The sequence below is a fragment of the Coptis chinensis genome, chromosome 7 (assembly GCF_015680905.1).
Source record: "Coptis chinensis isolate HL-2020 chromosome 7, ASM1568090v1, whole genome shotgun sequence".
NCBI lineage: Eukaryota > Viridiplantae > Streptophyta > Magnoliopsida > Ranunculales > Ranunculaceae > Coptis > Coptis chinensis.
In genome coordinates this window covers 12,372,925-12,388,420 of record NC_141462.1, presented here as the reverse complement: position 1 = coordinate 12,388,420, position 15,496 = coordinate 12,372,925, and the positions used below count along the sequence as shown (strand labels likewise).

At 41.1% G+C, this 15,496-nt stretch overlaps 1 protein-coding gene across 1 annotated transcript; it reads right to left on the bottom strand.

Annotated features, from left to right (window-relative positions):
* Positions 1-2,503: 2,503 nt before the first annotated feature.
* Positions 2,504-3,313, bottom strand: LOC147486059 (uncharacterized). Its single transcript, XM_086573635.1, has one exon. It carries the CDS (start codon positions 3,311-3,313, stop codon positions 2,504-2,506), a length of 810 nt encoding a protein of 269 aa, XP_086429761.1.
* Between the last annotated feature and the right edge of the window lie 12,183 nt (positions 3,314-15,496).

The following is a 15,496-nucleotide window of genomic DNA, read 5'->3' as shown; positions in this document are numbered from 1 at the left end:
GTCTCCGCAGTTAAGCCTAGATATCGGCTATGTGTTTCCAAGGGCCTTACCAAAGACAAGAGAACTTGGAGGCGCTAAGCCGAGATTAATGGTCCCGATGGCTGGAAAGCGAAGTATGCCCACCGGAGAAGGAAAGGGATGACTTACGGATCAAAGCGTTCAAGATCCATAAGGAGCTTCAGGTGAGGACAAGCACCGCGACTTCGTGAAGGGTGTCAATTCTAAAATGGACAGCCCTCAAAGAGAAGGAGAAGCTTCGCCATCCAATCCGTTGTAGACAAGGCCGTCCAAGAGGCCGCAGATCGGTCCAGAAACCTCGCTACCAAGAAAATTGCACGGAATTAAAACAACAACTTGATCAACTTAGCGGCTGCAGTCGCGTCTTCTCCCAAGCCCATTCACATTTGCCGATCCTCCTTGGTATTACCAACCCGTGCATCCCGGCGGGCGAGGCGCTTCACCGACGACGCCGACGACACCTATGACTAAGCGCCGACCCCTCACCAATGGAAATGAATGAAAACCCCAAAGATGGTCAGTTGGTGAAAATGAACATACTTCGTTGAAGAGCGGCGACTAATCCTCAACAATGATTTATGTCGGTTTTCTTTCTTTGTTGATGCCTTTGGATTTGTTTATTTTGAACCCTTTCTTTATCGTGTAAAAACAATGTCCTTTGTGTTTGTGATGAACAATGTCTTTTGTGCTTGATCGAGATATCATTATTGTGTAGTATTTATCAATTGATTTTCCTTGTATTCCTTTTATTTGCATTTGTATAATGATAGCGTAACATTCGCAAGGGTTGCCCCAGTTTGATTCGGACCGCGCGGTCAGCGAAGGGCTCTCTCCCCGATCCTTCAATTGTATAGCGGTGAAGCTACTTAGGGTTGCCCCAAGTTTGATTAGGACCACGAAGTCCAGCGAAGGGGCTCTTCCCCCGCTCTCCTCAATTGTATAGCTGTGAAGCTAATTAGGGTTGCCCCCAGTTTGATTCGGACACGAAGTCCGCGAAGGGCTCTTCCCCCCCGCTCTTCATATAGCTGTGAAGCTAGTTAGGGTTGCCCCCAGTTTGATTCGGACACGAAGTCCACGAAGGGCTCTTCCCCCCCGCTCTCTTCATATAGCTGTGAAGCTAGTTAGGGTTGCCCCCAGTTTGATTCGGACCACGCGAAGTCCGCGAAGGCTCTTCCCCGCTCTTCATATAGGCGTGAAGCTAGTTAGGGTTGCCCCCCAGTTTGATTCGGACCGCGAAGTCCGCGAAGACTCTTCCCCCCCGCTCTCTTCAATTGTATAGCTGTGAAGCTAGTTAGGGTTGCCCCCAGTTTGATTCGGACACGAAGTCCGCGAAGGGCTCTTCCCCCGCTTGCTTCAATTGTATAGCAGTGAAGCTACTTAGGGTTGCCCCCCCCTTGATTTGGAAAGCGAAGTCCCATGAGGGGCTTTTCTACCCGCTCTCTTCATATAGTAGTTGAAGCTAGTTAGGGTTGCCCCCCAGTTTGATTCGGACACGGTCCGGAAGGGCTCTCTTCTCCCCGCTTTCTTCAATTGTATAGGCATGGCCTTTGCGGGCGGTTATATTCACCTTTTATTTCATTCTACTATCTATTTCTAACTCATTTAGAAGAATGCTTGTTTATATCATAGTCAAAAAGTAAACAATACAAATAAAGTACTATCACATGCGAAAAGATTAAAGAAAGGTCCTAGACATGGAACTCTTTCAGCATTCTGATATTCCACGGTCTCTCTATCTTTTCTCCTGCTACAGTCTGCAATCCATAAGTTCCCGATGTACCCTTTTTACTGATGACATATGGACCTTCCCAGTTTGGCCCCAACTTTCCGTCTTTCTCTATTTTGGTGGCTGGAGTAACACGTCGCAGCACATAGTCACCCACATTGAAATTCCGTGGCTTCACTCGTTTATCATATTGTCTCTGCAGAGTCCGATGGTATTCCTCCAACCGAATCCGGGCTATGTCTCTTTTTTCTTCAACAACATTCAAATTCGCGGCCAATATTCTCTCATTCAGGCCACTTTCCACCGCCTTTGTTCTTGTTGTGGATTCTATCATCTCTATTGGTATGACTGCCTCCACTCCATACGCCATTGCGAACGGTGATTCATTAGTAGATGTTCGTGGTGTAGTTCGGTATGCCCACAGCACATGAGGTAAGTGTTCAGCCCATGCTCCCTTCCGCTCCTCTAGTTTTTTCTTAAGGTTATCCATGATAACTTTGTTTGAGGCCTCTGCCTGCCCATTCCCTTCCGGATTGTAGGGTGCTGAGAACCCCTGCTTCACTTTGAACGCTTGAAGGAATTTCCGAACTTTCTTCCCTGTAAATTGCGTCCCATTATCCGCTATGATCATCGGCAATCCAAACTGCAAATGATATTCTCCCATAGGAATTTGATCACATTTTCTTCCTTGACTGTTGTAATGCCACGCCCTCAACCCACTTGGTAAAGTAATCATTTGCCGCTAACATGAACCTTCTTTTACCGCTTGCCATTGAAGCGCCCAACTATATCCATTGCCCACATTGCGAGCGGCGCGAGTACACTGTGTAACATTTCAGCCGGCGCGATGAATCGGTGGTTGCAAACCTCGGCATTTTGGCGCATTTTTTGGCGTACTCGCGGGCATCTCTTCATGTGTGGCCAAAAGTATCCCTGGGAGAGCAATCGGTGTGTGGTTGTTCGCCCCGCGGAATGACTTCCACAATCTCCTTCATGCACTTCTGCCAGCAGTTCCTGAACATGCCGCGGCCCTATGCATTTTAGCATAGGTCCACCGAAACTTCTCTTATATAGGCTCCCGTCTAATAGAGTGTATCTTTGGCTCATCTGTTCCATTCTACGCCTTTCCTGTGTGTTTTCAATTTCCATCCCCAGCAGGAAAGTTTTGATGGGCGCTATCCAGTCAGTATCAATCTCGGTGGTGAGACAAACATAGTCCCCTTCCGCGGTACTTGGCTTGTCCAACACCCTTATTTCAATTGATCGCCCCTCTGATCCTGGTAATACCGCCGCAACATAAGCTAATGCATCGGCATGTCGATTTTCTCCGCGATTCAAATGAGTAAATTTGATCTTACTGAATTTGCTCGCTTTCCTTTGTAAGACCTCCAGGTATCTTGCCATCCTCGGGCAGCGAGCCACAAAACCCCCGTTCACCTGGCACACCACCAGGTTAGAATCAGAGAAAACAGATAATTCTCTCACGCCAAGGTCCTGTGCCAAATCTAATCCTGCTATCACAGCTTCATACTCTGATTCATTGTTTGAAGCTGCGAACCCTAGTTTCATTGACAATTCCAAAATTTAGTATTCTCCTCGGGTCACCGTGGACTACGCCCTATTCCGTTCCTCAGATCCGTGGCGAGCCATCTGCGAAAACTCTCCATCCATTCCGTTCATCCCATGGGTCCAAGGGGTCGTGGTTAATCTCTCCTTCGTGATCCATTACCATCTCCTCACCCCACGTTGGGTCCTCGGCTGGGAACTCTGCCAATACCTCCGCCATTGCTTGTGCCTTTTCTGCAGTTCTGACTTGGTAATGAATTTCATAGCAACTCAGCATTACCGCCCATTTTAGCATTCTTCCTGACTTCTCTGCCCTCAAGGCTTGCTTGAGAGGCAAATTTGTTACGACAACCACTGAGTGTGCCTCAAAATAAGGCTTTAACTTTAAGGCAGAAAATACCAAAGCCAAAGCGTATTTCAATCGGCCAGACGGGGTCTCTGCTTCTAACATGGTCTTGCTTTGAAAATACACCGCTTTTTCTACTTTGTCAACCACGCCACACCAAGACCGAACTCACCGCGTGCTCCAAACTCCCAAATACAGATATAGTTTTTCCCTCGTCCCGTCGCGATAATAAAGGTGCTTTCCCTAGATAACTCTTCAACTCTTGGAAGGCTTCTTCACATTCCGCGGTCCAATTGAAGTCTTGTGATTTCCTTAATAATCGATATAGAGGTCGACATTTATCCGAGGACTTCGAAATGAATCGATTAAGTGCCGCGACTCTCCCTGCTAAGCTTTGCACCTCTTTCACATTCTGAGGGGACGGCATTTCTATCAGTGATCTGATCTGTTCAGGATTTGCCTCTATACCGCGGTGTGTAACTATATAACCCAAGAACTTTCCGGAAGTTACCCCAAAAGTACACTTCTCAGGGTTGAGTTTCAGTTTATGTGACTGTAGTATATGAAAAGTTTCCTGCAGACCTTCCAAGTGTTCCTCTTCCGACATACTCTTTTCCACCATATCATCAATATATATCTCCATCCCCTTCCTAATCTTCCCTTGAAACATTCTTTCTCCTAATCTCTGGAAAGTCGCCCCTGCATTTTTTAAACCAAAGGGCATCCTGGTGTAACAGTATGTGCCCCCCTCTACCACGAAAGTGGTCTTTTCCTGATCCGGGCCGTGCATCGCGACCTGATTATATCCCATGGACGCGTCCATGAAAGAGAACACTTTGAACCCTCGCCGTTACGTCCACCCAGCTTCGTCCACTTTCGCGGCGCATCGGGTAACAATCCTTTGGGCACTCCTTGTTCACATCCGTGAAGTCAACACACATCCCGACCTTACCATTCTTTTTTCGCGGACCGCGACTACGTTAGACAACCATTCTCCGTATTATTCGACCTCCCTTATTATTCCGCCCCTTTCAATCGTGCCACTTCTTCGCGAATAGCCTCGGCATATTTGGGACGAAACTTCTCATTTTCTGTCTAACCGCTTGCATTTTCATTCATATGTAAATGGTGGCATGCAAACTCGGGTCTAAACCCTCGATATCCTCAATAAGCCCACGCGAACACACTTGAATTTTCTGTCAAGAATCGCACTAGTTTTTTTTCCATTCTTCGGCAAATCAAAGTCCTATGGATGTAAATTTCTCTTCAACTTCTCCTAAGTTCACTACTTCAATCGCATCCAATGTCTTTGGTCCCAACGGCGGCGATTCACACCCTTTTGTCATCGCCGCTTCACTAAGAATCGCTATGAAACTCCCGGTTCCTGTCTTTGACCCTTTCATTGTACCTCGAATCTAAACTCTTCACCGCGTGATCCGTTGGATGTTACTCATACGCCACTTGATCTCCCCTGATTTCATATGTTCCCCATTGGTAGGAAGCGGATCACTTGGTAATATGACGATGGAATGGCTTTCATTTCGTGAATCCATTTTCTTCCTAAAATTGCATTATACTGCGACGCAGTGTCCACCACCATGAATCTAGTGAATACCGTCGACGGGCCTGCAGTCACTGGCAGCGTAACTTCCCCTATGGGCTCGGTCATACTGCCGTCGTTGAACCCATACAAGTTGGTTTGGGGAACTTTCAACTGGCTGCTGTCGATGTTCATCTCCTCCATGGCCCCTTTAAATAATAAATCAACCGAACTGCCGCAGTCTATTAACACCCTTCGAACTAGATAATTCCCCATTGCTATGGTGATTACCAAGGCGTCCTCATGCGGTGTAATTATCGGCTCCAAATCTTTTGGGGTGAACATAATGATCCTTCGACCATCGCGCTCCACTAACTAACCAGCGGTACACTCACCACCTCATTAACCCCGCTTCCGAGGCTTGTCGCCTTCCTTACCTTGTCCCTGTGGGCATTCCTCCCCAGTCTCTCCACTAAAGATGACATTGATCGTTACCCAAAATTCTGGCGGTTGGCACTCTATCGGCTTGACGCGACCTCTCGCGACAAACTCTCTCGAGCATTCCTTTTTCAATCATCCTCTCTACTAACCATTTCAAGGCATAACATTCGCTCGTGGCATGGTTTGGTTTGATGATACTCGCAAAATGGTTTCCCTTCTATCTCTCTTGGGATACTTCGCGGCCCCTCAAAATTTTGGTGCTCCTTAATGAGAGCCAAGATCTCCTCTAATGGTCGGTTAAGAGGAGTCTGCTCCATTTCGCGGTATGGCCTTCTCTCTCGCACCTCTCTTTTTCCCCGATCAAGTGTTCTCTCTGGCCCTCGCTTCTCCCCTCTGTAAGATCCTCTTTCTATGTCCTCTACTCTACCTTTACCCCTTCGATCATCTTTCTCTCAACCTCCCCGCGTGACCGCCTTTCCGACCTCTTCTGTTCCTTAGCAGTTCTCTGCATTATATCCTCATATCGTATATACTTCTCTACCTTCGGGTATAGGGCATGCAATGTAGTAATTTCAATCTTAGACACAGACTCATGAACTCTGGTCCCCGATCTCAAACCATGCTGGAAGGCTATGACCGCCGTATGTTCATCCAGGTTTTCCACTCTCAGCGTCTCCTCCTTGAATCTGCATAAAAACTCCCTCAATGACTCCGCGGCTCTTTGCTTTATGTTAAAGAGGGCCGCGATATCAACCACTCTTCTCTTCTGGTGAATGAAGTGATCAACGAAGGCGCGTTCCAGCTCTTCGAACCCTTTTATGCTTCGCGAAGCCAACCGATAATACCAAATCGGTCAGGCTCCCCTTAAGGCTGGCCGGAACATCATACAACGTAGTCCATCATACTTATTCTCTTGCCATAACGGCATCGGCCGTTGCGAAAATGATGCAAATGATCGATTAGGGGTCTCCTTTCCCATCATACCGCTTCAAACCTAGGCTGAGAAAACCTCTTAGGAACTTCGAATTCCATATTGAATCCGCCAAATTTTTGTTGAGGCTAGCCACCTCTTTCTCGTCTTTAGCCTCGGATCACTCTTTCGCTACCCGATTCACTTCTTCGATCTTTCTCAATCATAGCCCTGAACCACCCCTAAAGTAATGCCCACCGTTGGTTCGGCGTCCGGTAGTGGGCACTCTATATTCTCCCCTTCCGCTTCACCGCCTTTGGTTCCCCCTCGCCCGTTCCACCCCTGTAATCTCCCTCTCCTTTCTCAACTCGTCATTCTCCTCTCTTAACCTAACTATCTCCTCCTGTAAGAGTCTGGTGGCGTCTGCCGCCACATCTGATACTTCTTCTTCTCCTACCACTCCCATCCCAGCACTCTCTACTTCCTCAATGGTTTCTCTGATTGGTCCTTTCTTAGGTCTTCCTACTCCTCTCTTTATTACCGTAGCCATTTTCTTCTCTCCCCACAGACGGCGCCAAAATGTATGAACTAATATTACAACCACCAATCTCACTCGTCTCTCTCTCGATCTTTTTTTTTTTTTCCCTTTCTTTTCTCTCTCTATCTCTCTTTTATATCTTTTCTCTTCCATGATCTCTCCTCTTTCCACGTGTCGCGGCAGTTACCCTGCAGTTAAGGTTCCGCCCTCCATCACTCCATGTCTCAAGCAGCGGATTCTGAACGGTTGAGATACCGCGGATCTGATCTGGTGCGACCTGGCTCCCCCAGCTATACCGCATCCGGTCCCATTGTGCCCACTAACATCCTATGTCATGTATACGTCCTATACACATACCATGTTATTATTTTCCTCTCAATCATATTAGTCTTCGCCTTATGCGCAATCAAAACTTTCTTCTATGGCACTATTAGATGATTATATTCTTTTTTCTTATGTAATCTAGATGCTCTTTCTTTGAAAGTGTGTGTTTAAGATTTCCGCTGAATTTCTTTCGTACATTCAATATGGTTGTTTTGTAGGAATACCTCAATGGCAACAACAGAATTCCAACACCTTTCCACGCTTCGTACTGGCACAACCAAATTGAAAATAAAAGTTCGTCTGACCAGAATGTGAGAGTCAATCCACTGGAATAACAACAAAGAGGTCTTTAAGTAGAGACTTTCTGCTATTAGATGCTAAGGTAATCAACCGCGTTTGTTTTGCAATCATTCAAAATTTACCACTGATTTTTCCCCCTTCTTGCTAGGGAACCCACATACATGCTAAATTGGAATCGAAGGATTTTAAAGAATTTGACAAATTTGCAAAAGGAGCTTTGTTGGAAGAGGGCAACATCTACGTCATTGAGAGATTTGACGTGGTGTTAGCAACGACCTATCGCCTAGTGGTGCATCCCTTTGTAATAAAATTGAAACCAGAAACATTGATACAGTCAGCTGATGAAGGGGGGGCTGAAATCGCAAGATACAACTTCAATTTCATTGAGTATAACACGGTGCCAAAAAAAGCGAAACATAAAACTCTTCTATCAAGTAATCAATCACAACCTTATGCTTAAATATTCCCTCTCCATTTTACTTCCCTATTAAATTAAACCGTATCTTAAAGTTAACTGAAAATGATCAAAGATCTAACCTTATATTTATTTAAACAAGCAGATGTGATTGGTGTGTTGAAAAAGTCGGCACCTGAAAACAAAAAATGGATCAGTTTTAAAGGAGATAGTACTCATGGATCAGAAGTTAGTAGACCCTTTATATATCAATTTAAACAAACAAACATGTTGTTGTAACCTAATCAAGTTTATTCAACCTTTAGGCGCGCTGAAGTGACCATTACTTTATGGGGTGATCTGGTCAGATCGATTCCGGATGGCATACTAACACAACAGAATGTGATCATTATAGCCACTTCGCTGGCTACAAGGGATTATCAAGGTAATAATACATTTACAGTGTTCGCAATTTGAATTGTTATTGAAAATTAATTAATCTTAAATTCTATTCTAAGCCGATGCAGTTTTAATATGTCTTTTGTTGTAGACAAGATTACCCTTTCATCTGTTAGTGGTACAAAGATCTATGTCAACCTAGATATCCATGTTGTCACTGAATACAAGCGCAGGTGAGTTTAGCATATTTATCTAACATATTTGCATTTGTTCTTTCATACCGCATTAAAAAAAAGGTTATGGAAATAAAAATAAGTTGATATATAGGACAAAACTGTCACAACATATAACTGTTGTAGATGAACGTAAACTATTTTCGTTTATATAACAAATGAATGTGTTGTAATCAACTACAATGACATTTGGGACAATTTCCTCTCCCTTTAATTGGTTTGTGTATATGGTTTACTACCATTCCTTGGCTATATTGTCCTATACACATATCGAGTCCTACTGTCATTTTTATTGTTGCCCACTAGCTTTGAAGCTGCAAACATATTAGTCGAGCTTGAGGGCCCTGCTGAAAATCTATCTGGAGAAGCACTACTTAGAGACAGGAGAGTTACCATAGGTGAATTGAAGGAAATGGGAAGAGATCAATCATATAAGGTATATGCTAATTTTTTTCTTTCATATATGAATGTGTATACCTTTTGCTCAAAATATAATCCATTCTTTCTTATGTAGGGATCAAGTTATACTTGTAGTGCCATTATAGACAAAGTATACAATACTAATTGGTACTACAACTGTTGCAAGCGTTGTATGAAAACGATTGCTCAGACTGAACCCAAGACACCCTGTCCAAGGTGAGTTAAATATATGTTTTTTGTTGTTTTATTTCAATCGAGTACAAAATAGGAACTATATGTATATCTACTTCTTGCCTATACACATTCTAACATCTAAACAGGTACAAGCTTCGATTTGTTGTTAATGATTTCTCGGACATTACCACTTTTGTGGCTTTCAAAAAACATGTTGAACACTTGGCTAAGAAGTCAGTTGAAGAATTAGAAATTATCCATAAGGCAAGCTAATTAAAAAACCACATTACTTCCGTCTATTTTTAAAATGAAGGTCATTTGTCTAAATTACCCATTCTTATCCAAATAACAGGACCGAGGGCCCAAAGCGGTTCAAATTGAACCAAGGAAACTTGAAGGTCGCTCTTACATTTTCCAAGTGCAAATTATTGAGTTCAGTGCAAAGGAAGGGTTTGAATCGTTTACCATTGAGAAAGTTTACCCTGACCAAGCTGTCATCGATTATCAATTGGATGAGCAGGTAGTTTCATTCGAGTCTTTTTGGTAGGATAACAAATTTGTTTTACTAAAATCACATTTAACTATTTTACACAACCTTAGGGAAACCAAGATGCATCTGTGGAGTCAGCTGTTGATGTTGTTGAAGAAGCTGATCCAGGCAAAGAATTAAACTCCGAGATGCAGCCATCAAAAAAAAAATAACATAGTTCAAGGTGAATGTACAACACAACACTCTTGGATGTTGTAATTTAAAAATTTATTTATTTTGTTTATTAAAAAAAAATCTACATGAAGCATAAAATCAAAAGTCCGTGTGTGACAATGTTTTCACCCTTTCTACATTGCAGGAGACATCCATGGCTGCAGAATCAATACATTGTCTTAACTCTATTTCTTTTATTGTGTGTTCTTAACATGAGGGATTTGGATACTATTTGAGAAGTGTGCCTCTTTATGCTTTTTTTTTGCTGGTGTCTTAGTGTTTCTCTTTTTTTTTCGGCACTATCTGTTTCGTTTCGTGGTTTGGTGCTTCCAGATCTAACTTTGATTTATTTTTTATATCAGTTATATGTTAATTGTTTTGTTCCATTTTTTTTCCCTTTGTTTTTTTTTTCATGTACCATATGCTACAATTTATCTCTTACTTTTCCCTTTTGCATACACCAAACATCTATGTATGAATCCTAAGGATTGTAACTACCATACCAGTACAGTAGAAATGAGGGTATATGTGGAACAGATGGAATCTCTTATGCAACTTTCTAATGTAGGCCAGTTTAATTTAGGTGTTCTACTAGGCATGTAATCACACCGCTATTAAATTGTTCGCGAGTTACGCCTTCACATTAATATCGAATTTATTCCCATTTATATATACCGGATTTAATTGCTTGCAAACCAGCCGTCTTTCTCTTATGCGCCCATTTCTCTCATCTATAGATTAAATTCTTTTTTGCAACAGGTATAGCTTCACGAAATCGTCACAAAGGTGACCTTTTAATGGGGATTGATGTTTTTTTCTTTTTATATGCATTGTTGTTGTTTGTTATTTGACCATCAAATAAAATTAGAATGCTTACTTGCGTACTTTGAGCCGCTAAACGTTAAAGGTAAGAAAGGGTTCATACTTGTGGTGTAGAAAATGGATTAGCAAGGAGTAGGATATATGCATTACCGTCATATTACTTTTACATAATTTATAAATGGTTGGCAAACTTAGTCTAACATTCTCAAGAATGGTAATTTCTTATAGAACAACACTTAACAAATATTTTAAATTATTAGTCTGATATTGATTGGCGTAAATTAATTTGTTCATTATCTAATAGCCATCGTGGTTTGTCTCAGCTTATACTACAATTTAGGTCAGGTTGTGTACTGCATTTCATATGGTTTGCCTCTCCGTTTTCAGGTGGTTTCATATTCCAGTTTTCTGTTTACCTTTTCTGCAGTTAAGTGGTTTCTCTCTGTAAATCTTTTTTTTTCTTTTGTTCTGAGATGAAGCTGTGAATACCCTTATGTTACTGACAAGGTTGTACTGTTTCACATTGGAAGTTAACGGAAGGTATATAGAGGTTGTGGTTAGGATAATTAGAAACAAGCACGAGAAGTGAACACCTTTCGGACCGGCTTTTGGTGATCAAGAAAATTCCGGGATTAATTTTGATGAGGTTAATGCTTTTGCTGAAATTGATTTAGGCAACCACTTAATCATAATATAATTAGGGATGATGTCACATCAAAGCCTCTACAGCATCATGCGCTCATTGTATTCTGATTTCCCCTTGGTGGTAGGGATTTGACGGCATGTGCAAGGTATGATTTTGCATAATCAATCTCTTAAGTTAACCACAACCTCTATAATATTCCACATACCTAGCATGAAAGTTTTAAACATTTTTTTTTGGGGTCAACTATCAGAGTTCGGGTTCAGCTTATTTTTTGGTCCACTCAAGCTTTTCAATCTAGGTATTATTTGTTTTATCAATTTTGTTCTCACCTATACTACTTTGACTTGCTTACCTTTCTTTTGTGTGCAAGTATCATTATATATTGCATGAGATTTTATTTTTTCTTTTCTAAATGCATGATTTATGAAGTCGGTACATGCATGGACTGAATTTCAAGGTTCATCCACGGTAATGTGTAGGTGTGTATTAGATATTGCGTGTTAATGTGGGTTCAATGGTTTCATATGTTGATGTTGTTCAATAACTGATTGGTTTTTAATATTGTTGAATTTTTAAAAAAAACACCTTTTATCAAGAGTGGTCTCCATGCCGAATAACACGTTTTAGCTCACATAAAAGGTTCACATTTAAGATTAGCATATCAATTTGCAAATCCCCTGAAGGGTTCACAATTTCAACCGAGTTGTGGGCTTAATATTCCTATATAGTTCATCTGCTATCGTGGGTTAACTTGGTTTAGAGAGGAGGAGTTCATTTGTTACCCCATTAGGAAAAGGTGTGTGATTCACTTTATTCAACTTGATATCTCTGTGATCATCATACTTTCTTTGGCTATCTTGATACCATTTTTCAGTATAATTCTTCCTTCTAGAGCAGTAAATTTATTAAATCAGAATAATTGTTTTGTTAGTCACCTTTTTTTTGGATTATTGTCTTTCTTAAATCCTTAATTTTTGGATGTAATTGTGGTTTGGGGCCCTTACACATGAATTGAATAATGGTTGTTCACTGTTAAAAGGTTTCTTCCTTCTCTTTTTTCTTCCTTCCATTGACAATTTGTTTGAACTTAATTTTTGAAAATAGGTTTTTGGCTGCTGTAGTGTGTTTACAGTTACTATTCCCTCCAAATGCGAGACCTCATAATGAAGGATAACTTGGAGTGATCTTATGGTGGTCTATTGGTAACGTTACTTGCATAACTTACTATCACCTTTCAAGGTATAGGTATGGATTCCTTGCTTTTCATGTGAAGTTTGCGATCTCTTTGTCGCTTGTGATGATTAACCTGTTTGCAAAAAGTATGCATTATTACAATGATATCCTTCTTCTAGCATATGCAACCGCCTTATAGACCGTCCTTTTTCGCTTTGCATATTAAGGTTTTTAATATTAGGCATTGGGGTTGGCTGTCGATCAACTCTATACATGTCAAACTAGTTGAGAGTAATCGCCATATGAGGGTACGTATCCTTGGTCCAAGCAACACAAATTTTGTAGGTTTGGCAATACTTTTGAATCTATAATTCTTTTCTACCTACAATTATTTGTCAATGTTCATGGTATTGGAGTTTTTATTAATATTTGGTGCTAGGTTTGTTGCCGATCAACAAAGGAACTAAAGGTGGAGTGATTTGAAAGAACAAATTGTTACTGGAAATAAAAGTCCATTTGGTTACTAGAATTGCCCATATTTAACTTGAAACTTTAGATTTAGTACTAAATTTTTCTGATGCATCAATGTTGCTTGAAGTTTTGTGGTTGGTGTGTTGTGTGTGGAATCTTTTCAGTGCAATTATGCAGTACATATATGGATTGGACGTTCATGACAAAAGAAAAAAATGTAAGTATGCGAACATATAGTTTACCTTCTAACTCTTCCGTGTCTGTATTTTGCGCTTAATACCATGTTGAACTCGATAGTGTTGGTCGTATATTAGTAGTTGACTATAATAAAAAAAATAATAGTAAAATGAAGCTGGGAGGGACTAGATCAATTGTTGGGGCCTGTTTCCCCAAAAAACAAAAGTTTGTCCTGGAATCTTTGCCACCATTGTGCAAATAGCGTCATTTGCCAAATGGACAACATATTGTGTTCGAGTTATCTATCACTATTTTTTATTTCTTTGATTAAAAAAGAATTGAGTCAATTGACATTTACCTTGCAGTTCTAAAGTTTTTAATGCTTAGATGTTAGGCTAGGGTATTGGCATTGGTTGTTTTTAGCTTTTGCTATCCAACCCTTCTAACGTGAGTTGGCATGCAATGCTTACAGTGTTAACATAGGCAGCCATGGTAGTGTATCTTTGAGGAACCATCCCTTTACATCTATTATGGTATCCCTTTACACTAAAGTCACTATTATGAATGATTTTTACTGGTTTGAGAAATAGGTTGAAAGGGTTGATTCCTTCTTTTACCTTTTGAACTCCTGCTGAAGGCAGAGTGCTTGGACAAGGCCGGACAGAGTGATATTGCTTCGAGATAATATAATCGCTCTTCGTGCCTTGTGGCCATTCTTGGCAGAGGACATACCAGGTTTGTGTTTTGGACTTATCTATTGTGCTACCAAATATTCTTTAAAATTACACTGCCATCCTTAGCCAAAGATCAATGTGGGTGTGTCAGGTTTGCCTCCGTGGAGCCAGTTATGGTCTACACATCACACTTACAGGGAAACATACCTTATTGCATCGCCCTGATTTGCGAGGAAAATGTTGGTGTCTTATCAATCCAAGTTTTGGGCAGTGTTCCATTTAATGGTACTCCCATAAGTTAGAAAACTCTAATATATATGTTAGCTTATAAGGTGACATTTGGGCAGTTTTCTGTTACATCAAATGCTTTCATTGTTTCTTTCTCTAGGTTGGTGAGACCCCTTCTAAGGGTGTTATCTGTTGTTGGCCTGGAACAAAAAATACTTAGGCGTTGCCAACAGATCAGCTCCTTGATTCATTTGTGTTATTCGAAGTGAACACTCTAGCTGGATATTTTCCAGTGGTCTGAAAACTTTATCAGGTTACAAAGTATTGCATTTTGAAAACAATAATTCGTCATGCATAATGATTCACAATCAAAAGTTTCCGAGCATATTAATGTGTTTGTCATTTGATATTTAGTTTTAAATTGCAGAGATTTCTAATTAGATACCAACTTGGTGAGCGTGAATTGGACTGGGGGTCGAGGCAAGTATGTTGTTTACCAACCCTATTATCAAAAATGAGATTGTTTAGGAGATCCTGATGACAATAGTCCAGTCTTGAAAAACGCTGGACCTGCGTGGGGTGCCAAATAGATCAGTTCCTCGTTACTCTTTAACACTCGCACGCTAACCCAGAAACTGACACCACCGACGATTGGAGAGTAAGTGATGTTATAATACTTAATTTGATTGTTACTTGAGACGTTAAATGCCTATACCTGAATTTCTCAAGCAATCTTAAATGACTTTAGTTGACAGACGCGTATCATACACATGATGCAAATACGCTTTGGAGCCCAACCGTTACCTTTGCCCTTTCCGAAGTTATCAAGTAATATTGAACAGGAACCAGGCACCAGTTACACCTGACCAATGTGTCCAAAGTTTCAGGATCATTTCAATTCCTTTCAACGTCTTCCACAAGTCAAATCAATGCTTAGGACTTGACTCCGATAGAGTTATCACCATGTGTACTACTATTAATTGTATCATTTAATTTTGTCATGTCCGAACTGTAATCACTTTTGCAACTGTGCTTCATACTTTACCCAATCAATCAAATTTACTTATTGAATATAATTTACCAATTCCAGAGCTATGGGCAATGCCAATTATGTTTTTATCAGGTCTGAATTTCCTTCCAATTTTTAAAGGTTAAACAGCATATATGCTGTCCAAACACGATGAGATATGTAGATATTAACCTCATTGGATACTAACATACCATCACAATATGTTGCTATAAAATACAAATGCGGTGCGCTACGCCAAGAATT

Excerpts from the sequence above, each read along its gene's own strand:
- LOC147486059 (XM_086573635.1), bottom strand. The coding sequence starts at position 3,313 with ATGAAACTAGGGTTCGCAGCTTCAAACAATGAATCAGAGTATGAAGCT.